This window comes from Desmodus rotundus, chromosome 1, assembly GCF_022682495.2.
Source record: "Desmodus rotundus isolate HL8 chromosome 1, HLdesRot8A.1, whole genome shotgun sequence".
Taxonomy (NCBI): domain Eukaryota; kingdom Metazoa; phylum Chordata; class Mammalia; order Chiroptera; family Phyllostomidae; genus Desmodus; species Desmodus rotundus.
This window is the reverse complement of record NC_071387.1, coordinates 56431574-56457413: the sequence shown is the minus strand read 5'-3', so window position 1 is coordinate 56457413 and position 25840 is coordinate 56431574. Positions and strand designations below refer to the sequence as shown.

The window sequence follows — 25840 nt, the reverse complement described above, 5'->3', positions numbered from 1 at the left end:
AACTGCTGGTTTTCCTAGCTGGTTAGGATTTTTGGAGTCTGAGGTCTTGGAGGTCATTTTACTTGATCAGATAAAGTGAAGGAGAAGCTAGTTATGAAATGTCAGGACACCCCTTCCAATTTATTATAAGCATGAATTATAGTTTTACTGCAGTGCTTTGGGTTTTTCTGAGAATCATCTGGACAACAAGATGTGATTTTCAGCTTTCCTGGTATGAGAAAATCTGGCTAAATTTCCGTAGAGACGATTCTTTTCTGTCCTTTGTCTCAGTGTCACTTAGCCTGGCCTCAGTGAAGAAGAAGATAAGGAGGGTGTGCCACTTTACCTGCAAGAGGGAAATTGTCTTCTTGTCCAGATATTTCTAGTTCCGGGTCCCATAATCCTGCAACAAAGACAGTAGAGTTACTTTGAGAAGAGATAAAAATCTAGGTTTTAGTCGTTAGGTCTGGCACATCAGTAAAGAAATGTATGTTTGCAAACTTGTGTGAAAAGACCAAAACCTGAGAAGGGCCACGGGGATGATTTGAAATGAGACCAACTACATGTTTGTTACACATGGGGTCATTGGCAGGCCACACTGTGACATCTTATTAACTCATTTACATTCTGCATCTTCTGTGGTAAAGGGAATCGCTCAGTGTTATGAGGCAAATATCACCAGCATAAGCACAGCCACGTTTTCTATTCTGAAACTGGTCATCACATCCTTCTTTCTCATGATCTTCTGAGCCCCTTTCTCTTCTTCCTCATTTCTTTTTCACCAGCCCTTCATCTCTTCTGTTCTTCCCATCTCACACTGCATACAACTGGTGCTACCAGTACCTTCGGCACACCTCAATCCACTGCTTCCCTGTGACTGGTGGTATACCTGGGCAGTACCTTCAGTCTTAAGACTGTGTCTGTCACTTTTAGGTAGAAACAAGAAATCAGGAGACAGGTCAGTCCAAAGTCTAAGAGAGCGAGGTGTCTAATAGGAATCACTCAAGAAAATTCATTTAGTCAACCATATTTTGCCAAAGATATTGCATTTGAGCAAAGCAAGCATACTTTCCCTTTGCATCCATCTTCCCTTCATTTCCTGTGAGTTTTTATTTTATACAGATGAGCAGAGATAGACTATTTTCCTTTCAGGGAATGACCTGGGTGACTGAATGAGAGCCCATTATCACAGGACCCAAATAAGCTGTTCCACAGTCATATCGAAAAGAGAAAGGGAGAGTTCCCTCTGCGGCACTCCTAAATGAGAATGCCTTTGCCTTGAGCAGGGGTGACGTGCGAGGGTTATGACTCTGGCCTGGAGATTGCTGGAATCAGTATTGGAAAGAAAGCGCTATTTGAAAAAGACTTCCATTTGTTAAGTGAATCGTTAGTCTAAGTCACCCTGACAGAAAATGGTTATGTACCACTCTGATTACATTGGTGTTTAAAAACTGAATAAAGAAATCTTAGGGAGAAAACCCTGACAGTATTTGTATAGACATTTGTTAAAAGTACATTATAACACTTTAAATAAGAGTATTCAATAAAACTAGCAGATAGCAAATAAAACAAATACAGAATGAATTGTGTGAAGAATTTTTTATATCAAGGCAGTGTTAATGGTTTATATACCTGAATGAGCATTAGGAGAGTGGAACTAACCACTCAGTGAAATTACTTTTTCTCCATTCTTTCTGTGATTGACTTTCATTAACACATTATTAATCATAATTAGCTTAACACCATTAAACAGCCAACTACCTTTATTTTGGTTGGGAGGGGTGGGTTTGAAAGAGAAATTGGGTTGGTCTTGTGTGGTCCCAATCTCATTCCAGGTGTTAGGCTAACTTGGAACCTTAGACATGCACTTACTGTATTTATTTGCCTTATGGGAAAATCCAATGCAGGTCCACTTCATAGCCATCAGTTACATATTCTTACAAAGGAGAAATTGAGGGAAATAGCTGTTCAACTTGAGGCCCAGTAGTTTCAGAGCTTTTCTCTATGGTAGCAGTAATCTTGGTGTTGGCTACTAGGGGTCCTCTGTCCTGTTTCTCACCAACCGAGCTAGTGGGTAAGGGAGAAGAGCTGAGCAAGGACTCAAGTGTCCCTCATCAACACTCCCTAAAAGCCCAGAGTCAGACTCACTGAATTGCTTTACTCTAGAGCTGAAAGAGGACTTTGAGTTCATCCGCTTCCACAAACATTTTAGACCTGAGGAAATACTATAGGCCAAGCAAGGAAAAGCAACCCGAACAAGGTCGCAAAACCAGCCTGCGAAAATTTTAAAACTGAAGATAGGAGCAGGGGGCATAGCTCTCTGCTTTTTAAATCTGTTTCAGTTGGGTTTTGTTTTTTAATTCTTACATTTTTACTTTCTCCCTTTAGGAAAAGGGCAGAGTCCGACTCTAGAAAGAGCAGCATTCCGAACAGTAAGGAGGTCCCCTCACACCACCCGACAGACCCAGTAGAACTAAGGCGCCTTAACTTTCAAACACCAGGTAAGAGATGTGACTCATCTTGTCCATGGCACAGTCTGCACTGAGATCTGATCGCCCAGCTGCTGCTGCCTGAGGGGTGAATGCATCACTTTGTTTGGGGCGTCTCCTTTTATTTCTGTATTATTGAGATTTGCCAGAAACATTAGTCTCATGAAGATATTAAGCTCTTTGTGCAAATCTGAGGTGGAGTAAAAAAGAGAAAAAATATATAATTTTTCTCCAAATTGGGACAATCTATACTCATAAAAAGAGCTACCATTTTGGGGGGCGTATTAACACAGTTAATATTTTCAATGAAGCATATTTGGAAATGATCTTATAAAGTGAACAAATGATAGTGGATTAATATTACATCACTCATCCCGTTGAGAAAGAATATACAAGGAGGGGCTAAGGTAAGTTTACAATTGTTCATATGGAAAATAATACAGTAATTAATACGTAATAATACAAGAAAAACTGTTTTCTGTACTCATAACTGCAAACCTGCTTTTGTCCCACCCTGTATTTATTCTATATTTTTCTATTAATTTGTGTCCATGTTACTCTGAAAGAAGGGTGGGGGTTGTCCAGAAGGGGGAGGGAAGGAAACAAAAGGAGGCAAAATGTATGGTTTTTAAATACCACCTATACTGACTCTCACTAACCGATTCAGCTTTCCTACTGGGGAGACACACAGTGGCTGAGAATAAAAAGAATATGCTTGTTTTTTTTAAATAAATAACATTAAGTGCTTCAACAGAGGAAAACTATTCTTGCTGTGGGGCATTTAGTACAGTTAATTGAAGTCTAGTTCTGTTTTCCCTGTCTTAAATAAATCTTACTTATATCAAATGAATGTCAAGCAATGAATGGTAAAGAGAGCTAAAAACATAAAACGGAGTGGCACTGTCTTAGTGCCTAAGGATAACGAACACAGTGAGGAGCTGATCTGAGGAGTCTGTTTGATTAAAACGTGGCAGCATCATGCCCCCAGTTGTTGGGAAGTTTTCATTGTGTTGAATGGATATTCTAACTCACAGCGGGGTATACCACAGATTTATTAAACGACACATTTGTGATGAGTTGCTTTGAATTGAAAATACATGGTTTATTGTATTTAGCATATTTTCTCTTTTACATGTAGATATGTCATAGTAATTGGTAGCTATTTAATTCAAAGAAACATTTGGCATTTGCAACGTGGTTATGCAAATTATCATAAATGGGCTTTGTTTAAATTCTATTGCAAATGAGGTTTGACTTTTTAAAAATTGTTCTGTGAAAAGCAAAATATACCTTCATCAGCATAAAAGTTGGGAGGAAGTGCTCCTGGAGCCAGAAGTCTGCAGCGTGCGTGTTGTGGAAAAGACTGACGGATGTAGACGGTGCGCATGTACACCGTGACTGAACACACTGCGAAGTCCTCCAGGGACGCTGTGTTCTTGGCGGCTTCCTTATTGAGTCACCTGCTCGGTGCTCCATTAAGGCAACTTGCTATGCATTGAGTAGTAAACCTTTTCAGTAGAAATAGTAGTGTACTGACTTTTTCAGGCTGCAGTACCTTCTTAATAATGGACTCAGGAATTCATGTACTTTTCAATTTGCCTAAACCATTGTATAGAGGATCTTAAAGCCATAGCAATAATTTCATACATGATTTCTTACATATGTTGCCTCATCGCCTTTATAAGAGCAGTACATTGCAGAAATGGAGAAAATAATTATGTTTCTCAGTATCTTGCTGCTTGGCACTGCCCCACCCCACTTCCTCTGGCTTCTGCGTCAAGTGTTATCTGTATGGGAAACAGCCTTGGTCTTCCGGCAGAGACCAAAGAATACTATAGGGTTGAGTGGAAAGACAAAGGTAGCCCCCAAGAAGAAAGCTGATGGGAGTGCTTTCCCTCACCACCTCCAGCGACAGCAGAATGTTTACAGGCATCGATGCAAAGCCTGGATGGGCACTGTGGGGAAAGGGTTCTTAGTAGAGTGCCGGTGACTACAAGAAAGGGAGCAGAAATGCCTTCAACCAAGAGACCTCCATCTCTAAGTACTTCTCACTTTTACGGCTAACTTTGTAAACACCGCCAAACCTAAGAATTCTATTGAGAATCTAATTAGTCCCAATGTATGTGGAAATATTGGATCCTACAGAGATAACCTGTTAAAATACACATAAGTCACTGAAAGGGACAATGAAGGTTACAATTGAAGTGACACTGCTTATACCACCAAAGAGTTTACGAAATTAAAATGGGAACCTAAGATAATAGAAGGTATTGTTTAACCAAGCTTAGACTTCTCACCTCACACGGATAATAGGGTGAAGTGGGCAAAATGAACGAAGAAGGAGAGAGGCGATTTAGGAGAGGAAGAGAATAGAACAGAAGTTGTTCACTTAGGAAGCATTATGTTGTGCCCTTTAGCTCAGGTAAGCAATCCACTTAAGCTTGATTTGTTGAAAAAGTCTACTTGCCTTCCAAGATCTATCATGTGGCCTGCTGTCCTAAAAATTGGGCCGTTTTACAAAGGAAATAGATGCAGCTGATAATATGAAATTCATATTAATGTGACGATTTGCTTCAGCCAGTATGGATTCTAGCCAGTGGCTATGAATTACCTGATTTACTTGCCAATAGGATGAGAGCAGAAAGTGGGATTGTTTAACCCAGGGAACTTTTTGTTCTTCTTCCTGTCCTCTTATTCATGAATAATGTCAAGCTTTCCAAGATGGTGATATAAAATGATCCTGTATTAGGTGTTGCATAGCAGATGATATGACTCTGCTTAATTTTTGGATTTTAGACCAAAAGCATTACCTTTCACTACACGAAAGGTGCTTTTATAAACATCAAACCTCTGAATGTGTAATTGCCTATCCCCAAACATTAGAAGGTTTGGCAATGTTTATTAAAGGTATGCATAAGTAGGGAAATAATCATTCATGTGGTCACTGCAAACAAACGACTTTCAGTAAAATCAGAAACCGATGATTGATATAACCAGCCCCCAGCACAGAACTCGTTCATGAAAGCAAATTGATTTCTAGTTCTGATGGGTCTGTTGTGGATGATAATATGTCAAACAATACCATTTGAAATTCAGTAGTTCTTTCAGAAGATAAAGGAAGATTTTGCTTAGTCCATGGACTCTATGAATTCTACATTTCTTTTTAAAAACCATCTTGTGAATAAAAAAACTTACTTACTTTTTAAGTTATTTAATATTGTTGGAAAGTCTAAATGCAAGGAGATGGAATTTTTCCCCTCAATCCTGCCAGATATTCAAAAGGCATTGAAATACACATTGCAGATTTCATGTAAATCAGTACCGTAACAGTTTAAGTGCTTCAGAGAACTTTATCCTCAAGTGCAGTGCCACAAACATACCTGCCTTTGGGTTAGAAGAATGAAAGATCAGAATCTCTGTCTCTCAGCTAAGGCACAAAGTGAAGATAGAGAAACCCGTTGTTTTCAGTGTAACCATCTTTGGAAAGTTGTAGGATGGGGAGAGAACATTGCTTTAGCATACTTTCCAAATGTGGGGTGGCAGTCAAGTCACTTACTGAAGCACGGCATTTAAGCATCTGAACAGAGTAAGGAAGTCTCATAGTTTCCCAGTTGAGAACAGGTACCTCTGTTTGCAGGTATTTCCCATGAATATGTTTGTTTGTCTGTCAGGTTCAGATGCCAGGATACAGTCAAGTTATATTTAGAACTACCTAATCTCTTAAAAGAATATGGTTTACATCAATAAATCATCATTTGTTGGTGTTCAGGGTCAGTCAGACCTAGTGTGGACCATATAATTAAAGGGGCATTGCTTTATCACCCATGACCTACGAAAGTAAAACAAAGACCTAAATGCACCAGAAGGTATGATTTAGCTAAGGTTACACTGGCCACTTCAAATGGTTAATGGAATAAATTGGGCAAAATGAGAAAAGGAAAGAGGAAATATGGTAGAAGAGCTAGAATTAACAGCTAATCAAGTTGTACAAGTCTCTAAGATCTGTGGAGGATGGGAAGAAAATATCTACTATAAAAGATACTTTTAAAAGAAACCATTAGTAAGCCTCATACATCTTTGTGAGCAGCAGTAACTGGGTATGTGTGAGGATGATCGACACACGAGCTATGCATTAAACAAAAGTTAACTATGTCCATTAGCCTAGGTTGGGGGCAAGTTTTTCTTTTTCTCTTTAAAAAAAAGAAATTCCAAGTCATCCAATGACTACACCCCCACCCTGGAAATTTTTTTGCTCTTAATTATAAAAGCAGCACATGTTTATTGGATGATGCTGTAAAATTAATAATAAGCTTGTTAACAATCATTGTCCATGGGCTGTGGCCACACAGGTGTTCATTGTATTAAGTCAAATATTTCATATGTTTGAAAATTGTTGTTAGTTAGAAAAGTCAAAAAAGTCACTTTAAAAAATTACTCTTTATTCCACCACTTTTTATTTTTACTTCTTGGCATATTTAAAATAAAAAGTAAAAGATTTCCTATAGCTACTCCAATTTTACCTTAAAGAAAGATCTACCATTTATAGCTCCATGCACATCCTTCCAGGCTCTTTATATGGATATCCAGTTATTTAAGTTATAAAATATACAGCAGGTGTATAGAGCTATAGATAGGTACATTTATATAAAATTTCCTGTTTTACCATTTAACTATGTAAAAATAGACTTTTTGCAAGATACTGTATTAAGTTTTATCTCTTTTTTTAACAACTGATGTTATTCTACTTTACAGATATCACAAAAGTATGGACTCGTTCCTTATAATGGAGGCTAAGTTCTTTCCCATGGTTTGCTTTACAAATAATACTGTCAGGAGCTGTACTGAGCCTGTCCTTTCAGATCTTTGTTGCTATTTCTGAGTGTTAGACACCTGGAAGTGTGATTGTAGGGTTGTAGTATAGGCACATTTACCATTTTGATAGAGACTGCCTATTACAGGTTGGGTTTGTTTTTTTTTAGTACTGTAAAAAACTTAGAGTGTAGCTCCTCTGGGCCATGGCCTCTAGAATTGGACCAAAGGGCTATAATAAATATAATATTGTCAAAAGATGATGATGTATAAGAAAATCAAAGAAATAGCCAGTACATGTTCATGTTTTTACTTTTTTCCAGCAAAGCAGATTTAGAAGTTCAGCTCACAGAGAAATAAGCTTTCTTCCTAGTACAAGAAAGGTGTAAGGGAGCATGTGACTAATAGCGTCATATGATGCTCCAGTCACCGCTTCTCTCTGTGCCTGCAAAATCCGTCCCCTCAAACACACACACGCCACCTTTGGTTGATTTGTCACTTTCCATCAGAAAACTTTTTCCTGAAAAATTCTTTTATTTTAGTATCAGCACCCCCTACTCACACACCTCCCTCCCCCCCAAAATCAAACAAAATCTAAACTCTAGTGTTTGTACTTGCATCTTTTGGGGAAAAGGATGTAAAAATTGATGATCAGATGTTACAACATAAAGGCCTCATTTTCGTTTCATGCAATGACCTTAATATGTTTTGCCCTGAAGCATGCATGGATGGTAGGTGATTGATGGGCTGTGCAAAACAAAACAAACTCATAAGAAGTTAACATATTAGAAATAGTTGTATCAGCAGCAGAAATGCCTGCCCAGCAATTGGATGGGCTTCAAAAGCTTGTGCGTGTCTTTTGATGCATTAGTACTCTTAATGGTGTCAGTGCTAACAAGGTTCATTTTCCATGTATTTCTTTTTTAATTTTTATTTTTATGGTATTTTTTCCATTACCATTTATTCCCCTTATGCCCCTCTCCCTACTGCAATCACCACACTTGTCCATGTCCATGAGTCCTTTTCCCTTTTTGTTCTATCCCTCCTAACCCTCCCTAACTATCCCCCTAACCACCCTCCCCATGACTGTCATCCTGCTCTCTATCTATGAGTCTGTCTGTTTTGCTTGTTGGTTCAGTTTGTTCGTTAGAGTCCACAAATGAGTGAAATCGTATGGTATTGAATATTTGTCCTTCTCTGATTGGCTAATTTCACTTAGCATAATGTTTTCTAGGTCCATCCATGGTGTTGCAAAGGGTAAATTTTTCTACTTTTTTATGGCTGAGTAGTATTTTATTGTGTAAATGTCCCATAGTTGTTTTATCCACTCATCTATTGATGGACACTTGGGCTGCTTCCATATCTTGGTGATTGTAAATAACACTAAAATGAACACAGGGGTGCTTATGTTCTTTCAAATTAGTGTTTTGGGTTTCTTCGTCTATGTTCCCAGAAGTGAGATCACTGGGTCAAAAGGCAGATCCATTTTTAAATTTTTGATGTATCTTCATACTGCTTTACACAGAAGCTACACCACTCTGCATTCCCACCAACAGTGGGATGGGTTCCCCTTTCTCCACATCCTCGCCAGCACTTGTTTGATGATTTATTGATGATGGCCATTCTGACAGGTGTGAAGTGATTCTCACTGTTGTTTTAATTTGCATTTCTGTGATGATTAGTGATGTTGAGCATCTTTTCCTGTGTCTGTTGGCCATCTGTATGTCCTCTTTGGAGAAGTGTCTATTCAGGTCCTTTGCCCATTTTTTAATTGCATTGTTTGTTTTTTGGGTTGAGTTTTATTTTCTTTATAAACTTTGGATATTTCAAAAATTTATGTGGAACCACAAAAGGCCCCACATAGGAATCCTAAGAAAGAAGAACAAAGTTGGAGGAATCATGCTAACTAATATTAAACTATACTATGAGGTCATAGTAATCAAAACAGCATGGTACTGGCATAAAAACAGACACATAAATCAATGGAACAGAATAGAGAGCCCAGAAATAAGGTCACACCTTTATAGTCAATTAATATTCAACAGAGGGAGCAAGCCCATACAATGGGTTAAAGATAGTTTATTCAAGAAATGGTGTTGGAGAAATTGGACAGATATGTGAAGAAAAGTGAGACTAGACCACCTTTTTATGGATTCAAAATGTATTAAAGGCTTAAGTATGAGATCCAAAACAATAAAATCCTAGAAGAAAATATAAGCAGTAAAATCTCAGACACTGCTCATAGCAATATTTTTTTCCTGATGTAACTCCTCAGACAAGGGAAACAAAAGAAAAAATAGACAAATGGGACTACATCAAACTAAAAAGTGTTTGCACAGCAAAGAAAAACATCAACAAAAGAAAACGACAACCCACTCCATGGGATAACTGATGAAGTATCCCCATGCAGTGGGGTGACTTACTCACTGATACATCTGGTAAAGGGTTAATAGACATGCCCTTTCTTATCTTCATATTTTATTTTGTACTGAAAGAAACTTAGGTAGATGACCTGGGCTAAGAACACCCTATGTTCTCTCTGTATTTTACATTTCAAAAATCTTGGTTCGTAGAATCTAAACGGTAAATACCTGATACAAAGAAACATGGTTCATCCAAATTCTGCACTCTTGAGAAATCTTTCATAAAAAATGAGTTTTAATTATGCCATCGAGTACGTACCTGAAAAATCACTCTTCGTGTTTCTTTTCTCAGTGATGATCCGAGTTGTAGATGAAGTCAAATTGTCATTTTGTTTTCACCAAGAAGCAATTATACCTGACAAATCCATGTTCTCTTTCGTATTTCATGCATCCTTCATCCATGAGACAAATTGTAAACAGAAGAGTATCTGTATTTCATTCAGGGCATTGTAAACAGTGCATACATTATATAATAGTCTGACAAATATTTTACAGACTAAGTTTCTCCTTTGACTGCTAATTCAATTAAGTGCATTTTTGACAGGACTACAGTTACAAGTTTGATGAACAAATTAGTTTTTCCCTGTTCCATGACTAGAAACGATTCAGCCTTAATCACAATTTGTTGAGTAGGAAACTATAAAAACTATAAAGACTCAGTATTCCCGAGTCCTTGCAAATACGTAGTAACAGGAAAAAAAAAAAAAAAAACACCTAAAAGGTGTCCCACCACTGTCAGTGACCTCAACAACTCCTTTTAGCAAAACAGTTGTGATGCTGTAAAGTGTCCTTTGGCATTTAATGTGAAAATAAAGCGAGTATTTGATAAACATTTCTCTGTAGATTAAAGAAGTCATGTGAAGCGTACTGTTGATTAAGTTACTGGCTTAGTGAAATATAACAACATTTTAAAAGCAAAAATATTGTGAAGTGAGTACTTTTAAAGTCATTCTGCCAAATAACACTAGAGTTTTTAACATTTTGACTATATACCTTCAGTTTAAGTTGTCGTGGAATCTCTCAGTAATTTGAGGAGAAGTAACTGGAAAACACAGGAGTGTGTATCAGCTCCCTTTACCTTTTCCCTACCATCAGAAAGAGACATACATACCTCTACAATTAAGCTATTGTGTTACTGACACATTTTCTGAAGCTGAGGGTGCTTTGTGATCTCTGTGTTACTGTGTAGACAGCCTGGTCTCACAGGCCCACATTTGTGTGCGTGTTGTCATTCTTCCAGGGTGTTAGTGACTTACCACTTAGCGTGGCATAATGAGAAGTGGCCTAAATGAGAAGTGACAAGGTCTGGTATCAAATCCTCATGTAACCGTGGTTATACTGATAAGGATAACCTGGCCAAGTCCTTTCATCCCTTTGAGCTTCATTTTTCTAATTAGTAAAATTATTGTGGAAGCGAAGGGGAAAAGAGATGAACCCACAGGTCAGAGGGCGACCCATGTGAGAAGTGACATTGTCCTGTTCCCCACCCTGTGCCCGTTGTCCAGCCCACTGCCTCGTGGATCAAGCATGTGCTCTGTCACCCTCAGCCTCCTTTGATTTTCATTCACACACAAAAGGAACATTTTGCTGTTTTAAAACAGAGGTCACAGTCTAGTTAGCAAAAAGTGACTGGCAAAGGTCTTGTCTTTGAGCCCCGTGGGGCTTCAACAAAATCCTGAGTCAACAGTGAAAATAGGAAACGTCACATAGCAGTCTAGGCTTTCAGTTGCTCTTGAAAATCTGAAAAGCCTCTCCCTCTGGCCCTGCTGGGCTGGGTGGTCTCACCCTCCTGGACATCCTCCACAGTCTCCATCACCCCTAACCCCTGAAGGTGGTCCTGACATTGAGGCTGAACATTAGTTGCCATTTCCTCTCCATTTCCCTATTACTTTTATATAATAGAGAAATATTTTTTCTTTATTAGCCTCCATTGAAACTAGGGGAATGAAGGACAGCCCTCAAAGGCTGCTCATTGGAAGGAAAGGGGCACACGTGCATTTCGTTGTGAAAGGTTTACTGTGCAACACCTAGATGCCTCCATGATGTAGCTTCCCAACCCAGCCCCTTCAGCCCCTGGAAACTCTACCGTCTGCTTTAGAAGGTCACAACTGCCATTCTAGAAAGAATACAGTGCAGAGATGCCAAAACTACTTAAGACTTTGTTATTTACTAGCCAGGCTAACGTGCGCAAGTCATTTAACTTCTCTGGACTTCAGAATCCTCAAACTTCACAAAATGGAAACGCTGGACTAAGTACGCTCTAAGGTACCCCTCAGCTTAAAATGCTATGATTTTCAAGTTTTACTGCGTCTAAGGAAGCCGCCATCACATTACCCTCGCGAATATGCACCCTATTAAAAGTAGCTGCCACGTTTTCCTTCATCCTCAGGCAGATTTCAGTGACTGCATGTCATTTTTCATGTTAACTGGATATCAGAGCTTCAAAAAGGGAACTGTGCTCGGATTCAACATGTGCCTTTCAAATGCATTTATGTTGTGCATTTGTAGCTTCAAGCTGATAAAGTTATGATATGACCCTGGTGAATCCTCAGTTGTGATCTGTTCTTCAAGTTTTTTGCTACTAATAATAGCTGAAGTACTAAAGCAGATTCAAAGGTAGCACCGGAAGAAAGCTGATCTCATTCTCATAAATTCTGATAAGATTTTTGAATGAAAATTAAATACATGAACTTATAGGGCCCCATTAAGAATTCCCATAGGACTAAGAGCCATTACTGGGAACTTTAAAAATATCAATGTCTGGCTTCCACACTTAGAGATTCTGACTTAATTAGTCGGAAAGAAGGAATTTTAAAACACCTCAAGTAATGCTAATGTGAAAAAACACTGGTTTCTTAAAACTTTGGTTTGTAGACTATGAACAATGGCGAGGTTGCCGGAAAAAAGGTTGAAAAGCCACCACAGTGAAGTCAACTTTATAGTTTTCTTAGCATGTCTAGTTCTACAGTCGGTATCTAACATGCTCAATTATGTCATATAAACTGTTTTCACCATTGGACAACGGAGAAGTTTGGAGGGAATAATATAACACTATTTTGTAAAAAGTAGATCGTTTTCTGCCGTGGCTGGGGTGGCTCAGTGGATTGAGTGCTGACTTGCAAACCAAAGGGTCACAGGTTCAATCGAACCAGTCAGGGCACAAGCCTAGGTTATAGTCCAGGTCCCCAGTTGGGAGTGTGCAAGAGGCAACCGATGTTTCTCTCATGCATCAATGTTTCTCTCCCTCTCTTTCTCCCTCCCTTCCCCTCTCTCTAAGAGTAAATAAATAAAATATTTTTTTAAAGTAGATTATTTTCTGATGTGAGCTAAATAGTTTTATGTTAGAGGAGTTCCACCCCAGGTTTATTCTTTACCATAACTTTTGTGTTGATACATGATATACATAGTAATATGCTTTTTGGCTAGCTAAACAAAATGATGTTAAACTTAAAAAATTCAAAAAGTAGAAAATTAAACTACATGATAGTTTTTGATTTTGCCAAAAGCAGATGCTGACCACCCCTCAGAGGAAAGGCACCATGACTTCTAGAGCCCGTATTTGTGCCCCACGTCCCAGAGCTCCTTCTCTGCCGCTCCCTGCGTTCACAGGCCCTGTCGCCATGTGGTAGAAAGGGATGTTATAAAGAAGGGGGGTGACTCCAGAATTAGTGCCGCACTTCCATTCTACAGATGAGCACAAAGAGGCACTTAATCACAATTGATTTGTCCCTAGTAGTAGATGGCAGAGCCAGAGGTGGGATTCACGTACAGTCCTGTAGTCTGGGATTCCTTCTCCTGTACCATCAGAACTCTCCTACTGTTTCTGTGAAACATCCAGTCTGCCATTTTTACTTCTTCTAGAACTTCTGCATAATATGATACATACTGATAAGTTATTAAACAACAATTCTTGAATGCTACGGTTTCTTTGAATGAGATATATATGTATATGTTTACATACACACACATATATGCATACAAATACATATATATTATATATATAATTTTCTCCTAGTTTAGAATGGAATAAGTCAGTGCAGGTTTGCTCGGATTTCTCTGTAATTAGCTTCCGAAGCAATGCTTCCAGACCGCGTGCCAGTGCATGCCAGAAGTAAATATGTTGATCACATCTTTGGTTGATTGTTATGGTCTTCTACTGCTGTTATACTAATACTTTTCCCATCTCCAACTGGCTTTACTTTTGCAGCTTTGAGCAGTATTTCAGTCCCCTACGCCTCCCTGATTGGCTCTGTGTCCTCCCTCTCTAGCCAAACCACCACTCAGTCCATATATGATAATAACTCTCTCCCACGATTCGCTCGAAAAGGTCTAAACATCTTTGTCTCTATTATTTTCTCTGTTAAAGCACTGTAATGGATGTCCACATTATTTCATTTCCATTTCCAGATAAGCCTAGAGTCTCTTGTGCCTTTGCATTTCCATACTTGTCATTGGGGGCGCCTCATCTGGATAAGATCACTTTAATTATCAGACCACTATCCCCCACCCACTCCCTGCACAGAATGTTAAATTAGTTCAATTCTATCATCTATATGGAAAAGTTCCAGAAATGGGCTCCAACATTTTGGCCCAAATGCATAATTAAATCAGCAACAAACAGTTTCTACTTGCAAACCTATTCCTTTGGATTGGGTCTTCTAGTAAGAGTTTAGTAAACCTGGAAGCAGACCTTCATATCCATAAAAGCTAACACACCAACATTCACAGCACTATGCTAAAATAAAGGTCCAGACCGAAGAATCAAAGTAGTGTTTTGATTACCTTACCAGAACCATTGATAATTTGGCATTGGAGATAAAGGCAGTTACCGGGTGACTTTTAATAACGGCATGATTGCTAAAATGCTGATGACGTAATCACACGTCATGTGGACTTCACGGTCACCATTCCACAGGCTAAGTCCCTCCAAAGAGTCCCGGGGCAGCCGAATGTCAACGTGGCTTCCAGTTTGAGCCCCTCTCTCATTCCTTGTCTGCTTCAGAGGCTTCCCTGGGGGCATGCCAGTTCAAGTTTTTCTAGCCAGTTGGGTTTTGTATCTATAAGACATGAGTCAGCAATACTTTCTCATGTTACTCTTATAAAAGTTAATCTGAAAGAAAGAAAATGCAAATCATATGAAAAGAAAACATTGGAAAGACATGAGGATCATCCTAATTAGCAGTGGGTTCCTTGGAACAGAATCCGTGAAACCGATACATCTTCAGCTGGCAGACTGAACTCAGATGTGCCTGCCACTGCCCCTGCTTGCTTTCTTTTTCCACCCTTTCCCCCTCCAGTCCTGTCACCATTTCCTGGATTCATTTTCCATTAGTGGACAAAGATGTTTACACCTGAAGTAGATTGTAGGTTTACTGGGCATTGAATAATCGGACCTGGGTAAAATACCACAAAGGCATTAGTGCGGCCATTTACGAATGTCCAGGAGAAGGCTGCACACCCAACCTCTACAATCTGCTACTAGTGGAAACATTTTTGAAACTCAGTTTGGTGTCTGATTTTGTCATCAGTGACTGTCTGTGAGCTGTGGTGCATGCCATTCTTTGCGTCCATGTTTGCACGTGAATGTCAGTCCCCTACAGATTTGTGAAGTATTAAAGCGATCTTAATTGAGTCACAAAGTATAGTGAATCCTGTAAAACTTTGCTGCATTTTTATCAATCCTTTATAAAAGTATATGAGACTATACATTTCATTTTTTTAACAAATTCGTTCTATTTTATTTTATTTACACCATCATTTCCTTTGCAGGTTCAGATGATTCCGGTTACCCTGGTAACCTTCATTCTTCAAGTTAGTTTTCCTTGATTATGCATAAGTCACTTTACGTTTCCTGTCAAGCTACTGCTCTTTCCCTTTTAGGCCTTTCTCAATGTCTGTTTTCTTAGTTCACTTTACACCATTTAATTCCACACAATTTCCATTTCACACAGTGCAGGAGAAGGAGTTTGAAATGACATAATAGTCATTACTCAAAGCAGAGGTTGACATCAAACCTGACTCCCAGTTTTCTCCACTAGCTAACCGCATTGATTCATAGCACAATCACGCTTTCTTTTACGCCAGCAGTGCTAGTTTGGGGACTATGCTTGGTGACTTTTCATTTGGCTACAAAATTCACTCTTCCAGAGCATGTCCTGCTTTGAGTAACCAAACTATCTGCCTGCTTCCTCACACATAAAACATCTTTACTACTCACATACTTTCAGGCCATTTCTAACTATCGTATTTTCTATATTTTGGAAGAGTTACCATCATTTTTATTTGTTTTCAAATGTGTTTCTTCTTTCCTCTTAATAGGTATGGCTAGTCATCCTCCGATACCTATCTTGGAACTTGCAGATCATATTGAAAGATTGAAAGCAAACGACAACTTGAAGTTCTCCCAGGAATATGAGGTGAGTCAGTGTGTCGATACCTGACAGTACTTTCAAGAGTTGTGCCGCTCTTCTTTTTAACCATATTGTTGAAAATTAACTTTAGCCGTGACTTTTCTTTTAAATGTGACTCCGAATCTGACATAGAAGTAGCTGTACTTTTAAAGGATGTGTTACTTAGTGAGGGTGATTTATCTTTTCCAGTTTTACGTTCATAGGATATATTGAATTAACAAGCTCCCAGTGTTCCAAGTGGGTGCCAGATACGCTGGTCTGTGGTGAGAATCCTCACTGCGAGAGTGTGTGGGGAGTGTGAGTGCCTACACATGATTGTGTCCTTCCGTCTAAAATAATACTAGGGCTAATATTAAGATAGTCATATGTTCCCACAGAGTTACCTGCTTCGAAGCAATGGTGAACTGAAGGGCATCTTAAGATTTTAGAGTCTCTAAAGGTGCTTTGTGAATTCCTGATGAAAGGGAATGAAAAGTCTTTGTACTCATGTGTTTTTGGATATCATGGCGTCTGTCGAGAAGAAAGTTGTAAAACCGGGTGTTCCTGGTATTCCCCCTGGAACAGGGACCCGTATTGAAACCGATTCATGAGTTGTTGATAACTGAACCATTATTATTCTTTTAGGCCATGTTTAACTTAGCATAAGATTTAAAATGTGCAACTAAAATCTTGCGGTTGTGCCAAACAACAGAAGCTGTTGAGTGCCTGAGCAGCCCAAACTCCACCTTAGAGTTTCTACTGCTTACTTAGTGAGAATCTTAAAACACATGTTATACTTCTTTTGGTTTCTGTTACGTCAACCTTAAATGAGGCTGTTGGACTGGATGATCTGTCAGTCTCTGCCAGCTCTGACAACCTGCCCCATCAAATTTGGCAAGAGCCCGAAGAGGAGCCCCAACCTCATGTGGCAAAAGGGTCATTAACTATACGAAGAAGCTGGGTGTATGAACTGGTTATTTATGTGAACTTTCATGAGACTTTTACAAGACTTTTACATGAAGTCTTCAACCCTCCCGGGTTCGATCATTTTCAGTGACTGTGCTGGCTAACCGGTACACGTCCGTAGCCCCCTGCGACTCCACACTTGAGAGCTGGATAGCTGTTTATTCTTAGAGTACTCCAACATTTCTGTCAAAGATTGATAGAATGCAAAGGGCGTTTTATCTGTTTGTTTGTTTTTGGTTTGGATATTTTTGTTTTGTTTTGGGGGATTTTGCTTGTTTGTTTTTGCTCATTGGTTAAGTTATATATTTTTTTATTCTGTTCGAAACCTTCAGGAGAACATGTTCAATTTTATGAAACTCACCTTGGATGGTGAAATGCCCTATTTTATCAAATGGTCTGCTTCTTATATTTTCCCTGTTCTTCCTCTTGGCCATAATGGCTCTTTTTTACTTAATGCAATGTTCTTTAAAATAGTTTCTGTAGTTTCTGATTTGGGGATTAAGGCTGCAAATTGAGTTTGAAGGGGGGAAAAAAAAGACGTGAGGAATGCGACTTAAAAACCTGGTCGTTGAGGGTCGGTGTTCACCAACCAGAAATCTTTCAGCTCTCTACCTGGCTCCTTATCATTATCAGGATTCTTCTTGCTGTTTTGCTCTGTGATATTTTCTTCATGGTCCTACTCTGCTACTTTATTTGTGATTATGAATGACATAATGGGTCACAAAAAATTGAAGTTTAATAGCTTAACCTGTTAATAAGCCATTAATTCATTCTCTGCCTTATAACTTTAAACTATGGGCAACACTTGCTTCACTCACGCAATCTCAGTTGTATGCACTGACTACAATAAGTGGCCTCCTTTAAATATGGAAATTATCCAGAAATGCTACATGTAAAGATATTATAATGACACTTACTTAGTAGCCACTTTAGCCATTATGTCAGAAGTGCTCCTCCTCGAAAGTAGTTCTGAGAACGGCATGCTGGCGATGCTCCCACTAAAAAGTCCCCCAGCAGGCGTTGCTGTGAGAGCCCGCACTGACTCTTCACTGTTGGTCTTGACCATCGTCTGTGAATGAAGCTCCCCGGGCAGGAATCGACTCTACGCTGCCTTAACAGCAATGAAGGAGACACTTAAGTGTGTATTCATCTGTGATAAGGGGGTGAAGGGCTCTACATAACATTTTAGGCCGCAGAGCAACACTTTGAAAAAATTTACATATTATTATTCAAATAAACATGAATACATTTCTTTACTGATTTCCAATGAAGAAAATGAAGGACAGACAAGTCACATTACTTTTGAATATCTCATTATTTTGTCACAATCACTATGGATTAATGTTTACTCAGACCTCTCAAAATGCAGGAAGCTGAATTAGTTATCCTAAGACTAAAACAGAGGTTAAAGGCATGAAAGCTGTTAGCACTGATCCTGAGGTCAGAATAGGAGGAAGTAGGTGGAAACTGTAGCGCAGCATCATTATGAGGTCATGTGACAGACTTCCTTTACTGTCAAGACTACTGGGCTCAGACTTTGGATTCAGTGACAGCTGGAAGAAGGAACCTAAGAAATCAGTGAAACTACTTTCTGAAGGTCTTTACAAATACTTTGAGTTTTCATTTTGTGATAGGAGACTAGAGTCCTACCAGAATTGTAGTATGACGTGTAGATGCAGGGGGTAAAGTCCACTTTAAAGTTAACATCACTATCAAAAGCAGTACTTTAGGTGGTGAATTGTTAGCCTGAGTATGTGTAGGTCTCGCCAAACTAAGTCCTTGCTAATGCCCGTGGGACATCTGGAAGCCTAACTAAAATTCACATTTCTGTTTATAACACCAGAAATGCTCTTTCAGTAGGTCAGCTGCGGTAACCAGGAACGTCCATTTTATGTATTTTCCCCAGCTTTATTGCAACATAATTGACATATAACATTGTATTAGTTTAGGGTATACAACAAAATGACTGGATAGATATGTGTGTGTGCATGTATATATGTGTGTGTATATATATATCGCAAAATGATGGCTACTGTAAGTTTAGTTAACATGTCACCTCACATGTTTACAGACTTTTCCTTGCAATGAGAACTTTTAAGATTTCTCTTAGCAAATTTCAAATATACCATATATTTTTATTAACTATATTCATCATAGCATATATTACATCCTAGGATTTATTTATCTTATACCTGGAATTTTAAACCTTTTGACCATCTTTACCCATTTACCGTACCTCTTACGCCTTGCTTCTGGCAACCACCAATCCGTTCTCTGTTTCTACGAGTTCACCTTTTTTTTTAAACATTGCACATATGTGTGAGATCATACAGCATTTGTCTGTCTCTGCCTGGCTTATTTCATTTAGCATAATGCTCACAGAGTCCATTCATGTGTTTGTACATGGCAGAATTTCCTACTTTTTTGTGACTGAGTAATTTCTTTGTATATATACCGTACTTTCTTGACTCCTTCATCCATTAATAGGCATCCATTAGGCTGTTTCCATGGCTTGGCTTTTATAAGTAATGCTGTGATAAACGTGGGGGTACTGATATCTCTTCGAGATGGTGATATTGTTTCCTTTGCTTACATACCCAGAAGTGGGATCACTAGACCATATGGTTGCTCTATTTCTAATTTTTAGAGGAACCTGCACACTGTTTTACATAGGGGCAGTGCCAATTTACATTCCCACCAACAGTGCTCAAGGATTCCCTTTTCTCCACATCCTTGCCAATACTTACTCTTTGTCTTTTTGATGACGGTCATTCTAACAGGTGTGCTATCTCATTGTGCTTTCGCTTTGCATTCCCCTGATGATTAGTGACGTTGAGCATCTTTTCATGTACCTGTTGGTCATTTGTATGTCTTCTTTGGAAAAATGTCTACTCAGTTCCTTTGCCCATTTTTAAATCAAATTATTTGGTTATTGAGTTGTATGAGTTCTTCACACATTTTGGACAGTAACTCCTCATTAGATACACAGTTTGCAAGCAACTTCTCCCTGGGAATACCACTTTAAAAAAGCACTTCAGATGACTTGACATAGGTGCTCTGAAGACCTCAGTTTGAGAAACATCATTCATTTAGGATAATGTCCTGCAGAATGTTACCCTCCACTCTTCATTTCACTATTTCCTGAGATGGCAGAAAAGCCAGTATGTGAGATTCATTTCATAGACAGCAGAGTTAGCATTATTGTTATTAGTATTATACACATAAATCCTGTTTACATTAGATTGGTTGTAAGTAACTACAAAGTACAAAGCTTGTACTATATAACTACAGTATAAGGGAAAATAAATGGGAGTTTGTTTTATTTATTATAAATTACTTACTACAAATTTAGTTACAAATTAGCTGCTCATTATGGAGCCCGAGGCTAACAGTATAAGTATGCTTCAAGAACTGTTAGCTGGCACTAGGAGACGGTAGAGATTTTAGACATCCTCTCCAGAATCCTCACCCTCAGGTTTCTTTGGGATGCTGCATTCTTTCTCTTGCACAGGCCAGCTTCTTGTTTCTCTCACTCTCCTGTATAAAATAGGGCTTTGGATCATACTTTTATTTACATAAAGGCCCCCCTTCTAAAAGGTGACATAGTTGTTCTTGCCAGTCAAACCCCCAGTGTCAGAGAACAAGCTCGGAACACCAACTCACTCATTCCTTGTGCAGACACACATTAGGACATGGCTGCCCACAGCGCCACCCCCCCCCCCACCCCCCCCCCCCCCCCCCCCCCCGCCCAGAGCGGGCTCCTTCCTTGACAGGTGAGAGGAAATTACTCTGGAAGGGCGCTTCCGAACTGGAAGGATGAACTGCTAATTTATACACCATACTACCACAGAAGAGCACTATGCTAAGTGCTGGGAGGAATATCTATTAGGCAAAGAGAGATATACATTTAAAAAAAAAGAACAACAATAACAAGGAGCTAATCCTAATGCTAACAGAATGCTGCTGGCATTTAGTAAAGGTCAGAGAGTGATGAAGAACTGGGAAAGGTGTCGCAGGAAAGGGGGAAGGAGGAAGAAAAGGAGTGAGGGGCATTTTGTCAAGGGAAGGGTCAAAGGCACGCAGGAAAAGAATGCTCAGGTACTTTCCTCTTCAAAGTGGGAACTACAGACCAGCAACATTGGTTATCTCCTGAGAGCTTGTTGGAATGCAGAATGTGGGGCCCCATCCCAAACCTGCTGAATGTGTGTCTGCACTTTAGCGGGACACCCTGAGGGTAGCTTTGCATAATAAAGCAGCATAGGTGCAGGTAGGGGGAGTGCTAAGTAGGCTTGTTGCGATGGAGCAAATTGTTTATGGTGGGAAGATAGGTGAAATAAATTTGGACCATAAGGGCCAAGAACTGCACTACGCTTTTAGCGCCAGGCTCACAGTGTCAGGGGATGGGAGGGAGGTTAGGAGGGACATGCGATTTGGACCCAGACTTGTGTTTTGACTTGAACATATTGTATGATGCAGTGTGGCTCAGTTACGTACTCCTATGAGAGTTTCTCATCTGTAAATGTGTTGCCTTGAGAATTAGGTAATGTGGAATATGTGTGCATATGTGTATGATTCCAGAACATGCATATGGCCTGTATACACCTGCATGTATGTATGTATGTATATGTGTGTATACACATATGTATAAGGGGCTCAATAAACAGTAGCTGAAGTTTGGATTATTTTTATATAGGGAGCCCAAGAAAGATTTTTGCAGAGAAGTAATTATATTGCTATTAATAAAATATCATATAGTCATAATCAACTAATAAACTATTAAGCTCCTACAATGCCTACCCTTAAGTAATATGCTCTTTCATTGAGCAGACATATCAATAAAAAATGGTAATAAAGTTAATCCTACGATAAAAGCTTTTTCAGAGTATGATGAAAATACAGAGCATGCTTACAAGGCGGTTTCTTGGGAAGTTTATCTGTCATCGATGGTGTAATGGAAAGAAAGAGGGAGAAACTGGGGAGGGACGGAGAATTGGGGGATTGTGGAGCAGGCCTTAGTTTGGGTGTGTGTGTTCAAAGTGCCGGAGCACGGACACAGCACTGGTGGGAGGAAAGGCACGCTCACTTCTGCACGTTGATACGACTGCCCTTTGTGACGTGAGGAGTGAGTGAGAAGGAAGCAACCTTCTCCTTCATGTACATAAGTCATGTACATGACTCAGTTATGTACAGAAGTTCCTTATTTTCCAGAAACAGTGTTAATTCACTCCACCCGCATGGGTCAGGACCCTGGCACAAAGGCATCCCGGCGGTTACTAGTAAGAAAACCCTCCAAGTTAGAGAAGACATGAAACCAGCTCCCATCTGGTTTTCAGGGTACAGTTTCCCATGAAAATAATCTTCTGGACCATATAACCTACTTCCAGTACGTTATAGATTTTACACATTTTGTGGTCTAAATGGAGAAAATAATTCCCTTTCAAACAGAGTTCCAGGAGCAGATTTTCTAACAAACTCCTAACGGCTGACTTACACATGACCCTCTGGACGCCGTCCGCCCCGCCCGCCGAGGCACTTACACAGACACGAGCAGTTGTCAGGCGTCCAGCTTCCAACGAGCCATCCGCTCTTTTAGTAGTAGTGTCTTAAATGTGTGTGCTAAAACTACTCTGAGGAGCGGTCTTTTCTGTTGTGATCGGAGAGGGGCAGGAAACCCGGTTTCACAGAAGGCTACCATAAGGACACGTGGTTTATTTTGCTCCCATCACGAAGGCCAGTCCCAACATCTTCGCTGCCTCCCCAGAGCTGCGGGCGCTTTGATCTCTGCACCCACACATCCTCCACCACTGAGCATCCACGTGTCTGAGAGCGCTCGCTGTCCACGTGGCCGTGCTCACGCCTCCTGGCTGTGCAGCTGATCGCCAGCCTCTTGCCTGAGACACGGCAGGTGTCAGGGTCCTGTCCTTCTCTTTTCAAACAGCTTGTCTGTGGCACCTTGTCCGTTAAGCTAAGGTCTTCACAACACTGTAATGAGATAGGTAAAGAGAAAAGATACATTATTTCCTTCACAAGTAATGAAATTGAGATGGTGCCAAGACCTAGAGAGACATTTAAAAACATTGCTTCAGTCATATTTTTAAATGGTTAGAGCAGGAGTAGATCTCAGAGATCATGTAGTTGAACCCTCTCTTCCCAGAGGTAAGGAACACGAGGCTGAGAAAAGAGTGACTTGCCCAAGGTGACATCCTTAGTATGTGGTTGAACCAGGTCGCAAACGTGTGCCTTCTCGTTGTAAGAGCACTGCCCCGTAACTCATCTGCTCTGGAGACCTAAATCTTTCCCTGCTTGATTCTCACTATGCCCTGATTTTGGAGTCCAGGAACCTAAGTCTTCAACCGGAACAATATTTATATCAAAATTTTCTGTGAAAATGTCATACTTACCAATTTGCATTGCATGACTATCCCTGGGAAAACCCAGCATTTTTTCTGTGACAGGCTAAGAATGGTGTTTCTCTTCCGCATAGACATCTCTTCATTCCCACTGGTAAACGCACTTTTCCATAGAAGGGACAAAGTTGTCTGTCATCAAAGCGGTGACCACAAAAGAAAACATTTCTATTTGCCCTAAAAGAAGGCTCTCGGTGTGTTCGACCATGTGTGCAAAGCACACTTGTGCACACACAGCCTTCATTGCTGTTTTATAAACCTGCAAGCATTCATAATCTGAAACCACGTGTCATATCTGCTTTCAATGAGTTTATAATTTACGTGTAAACTCATGAGAGTGAATACTCATTCGGGCGCTACAGAGATACAAACAAGAAACCAAACTCTCACACACACCCCTACCCCTGATTTTCCCCCCACGTTTGAATGTACTGGATTTTTCTAGGAAGTGGCTCCCCCGTCTTCCTGAAGTAAGCAAGTGGCGGATGACAGAGATCTGTTTTCATCCCTTCTGCCAAGTTGAAGAGTGCAGAAGATCAGGGAAAAGCCTGCATTTTAAAATATTTTTGACACACGAGCCCCACTGTCCACATGATGAGGGACATCGTATGGAGCAGCGGCGAGGCACATAGGCCTGGAAGTGGCTGCCTGAGGTTGGCCCCTGGCTCAGGTTGTGTCACTTTAAGCCAGTCGTTTCTTCACCCCTGCAAAGGAAGCCATCACGGTACTTACCTACCTCATAGGGCATTTAAAATGAACACACAGAAAATTCCGAGCAGAGTCCCTGATGCAAGTGCTCAGGTGTCTTAGTAGCTGTTACTTATTTCGTCAAACAGACGTCATCAGTTTTGAGATGCACATGAGTTTTATAGAGATGTGAAAAAAAGTACCCGTTAGAATCAGTGAAACCCTGGTGTCTCCCCATCGCTGTCATTGGTCAGACTCCTAGGGCTTTACTGAAATTAGTTAAAAAAAAAATAGTAGTAATAAGAATAGAAGAAAATGGAAACCAAGCTTTTTTTAAACCAGTGCAGTCAGCACTTACTATGTTACCCTTTCTCTTATTCTGATCGTCTTCTATGTTCAGATACAACCTTTCTCTGATCAGGCGTTACACCCTCTCTGTTTGCTGTTGGCCATATGGCAACATGCTCAGCACCGGGCACGCAGCAGATGACTAAGAAAAGTGTGTGTCTGGATCAGTTTCTAACTAAATTTGTAGTTCACCTAAATTCTCTGTTAGTACCACCACAGGAGCTGGCAGAACAAAGAATGTCTTTCTGTAAAAAAAAAAAGCAGCTTTTCTCAGCCGACATGCCCACCTGACGTATCAGCAGTGAAGCCTTATTTTCAGGCACTTTTCTCTCAGAAAATAGGTTATTATCATCTTTCGACAGCACAAAAGTGAATACATTTAATGCAGACACCTCAGATTTAACTCAAAGGCACCTACTGACAAATCTCCCAGAGTAGTTTTTATAGTAAGATGAGCCTGCCAATTGGCAATTTGAGAAGATGCTTGCTTTCTTCACAGATAAGGACCAGCCTCACCAATTAAGATACAAAGGTGCAGAAAGCCCTTTCCCAGTGGGCTGCGGTCTGCACGCAGCAAACAAACCTAGTAGGACACAAAGACACAGCAGCTCACCCCAGAAGAAACATCACATCCGAGACCAGGGTGTGGGGCTCTGTGTGTGTGTGTGTGCGTGTGTAGCCTTTTATTCTTTCTGAGCTTGGGTCGTCGTTAGAGCTCAAACTGCAACCAAATTCTCAATATGCAAAGCTGGTTTTTATTTGGACTTTTTAATGTGTGTCCTTATATCTACTTCTTTTCAACCTCAAATGTTTTCCTTACCTCCGTTAAACTCTGTATCTTTTATATGGGAGCCTTCTTTTTTTTTTTCTTTTTTCTTGGAGTCATACCCATCCTGGGGGAATCTCATATATCTCTAGTTTTCTGTTTCTCAATCCTTATTCTCATACGAGTTCACCATAACTAATTGGCCCTTCAACGTCACTGGACATTGTCCAAATTGTCTTTCTCCCTGTTCCCATGTGGAGGCCAAGACTCTCAGGAAACAATTCGTCTTGAAGTGTCTCTAGTTCCAAAGTAAGCTTTTAACTTCAAAGAGACGATAGCAAGAACTTAGAAGCGGCCGCGTTTAGAGTTTCATTTTTATTTGAAAATGAAGTTGGGGTTTGGGGGCAGAGTGATGAGCGTGCATTTAGAAGGCTGCAACAGCAGATGCTGGAGATAGCTTTGAAGTCGGGAAAACAAGGTTTATATTTTGACTCTGCCGTTTGGTAGTTTGCTGCTTGACCCTGAACCCGTTACTTCACCCTGAGTGATTCGGTTCTCTTATTAAAGAGGAAGATAT

The 25840-nt window shown here is 40.0% G+C and overlaps 1 protein-coding gene across 16 annotated transcripts in view; it reads left to right on the top strand.

The window, feature by feature from the left end:
* PTPRD (protein tyrosine phosphatase receptor type D) overlaps positions 1–25840 on the top strand; it is a 517292-nt gene that overhangs the window by 386661 nt on the left and 104791 nt on the right. For 8 of the 16 annotated variants that reach the window (XM_053924461.2, XM_053924452.2, XM_053924451.2 and 5 more), the window contains 3 exons: positions 2368–2480; positions 15470–15511; positions 16019–16116. In XM_053924461.2, coding sequence (XP_053780436.1) covers positions 2368–2480; positions 15470–15511; positions 16019–16116 — 253 coding nt within the window. The remainder of the gene's footprint in view (positions 1–2367; positions 2481–15469; positions 15512–16018; positions 16117–25840) is intronic. The other 8 variants (XM_053924474.2, XM_053924459.2, XM_053924470.2 and 5 more) reach the window with 1 other exon arrangement.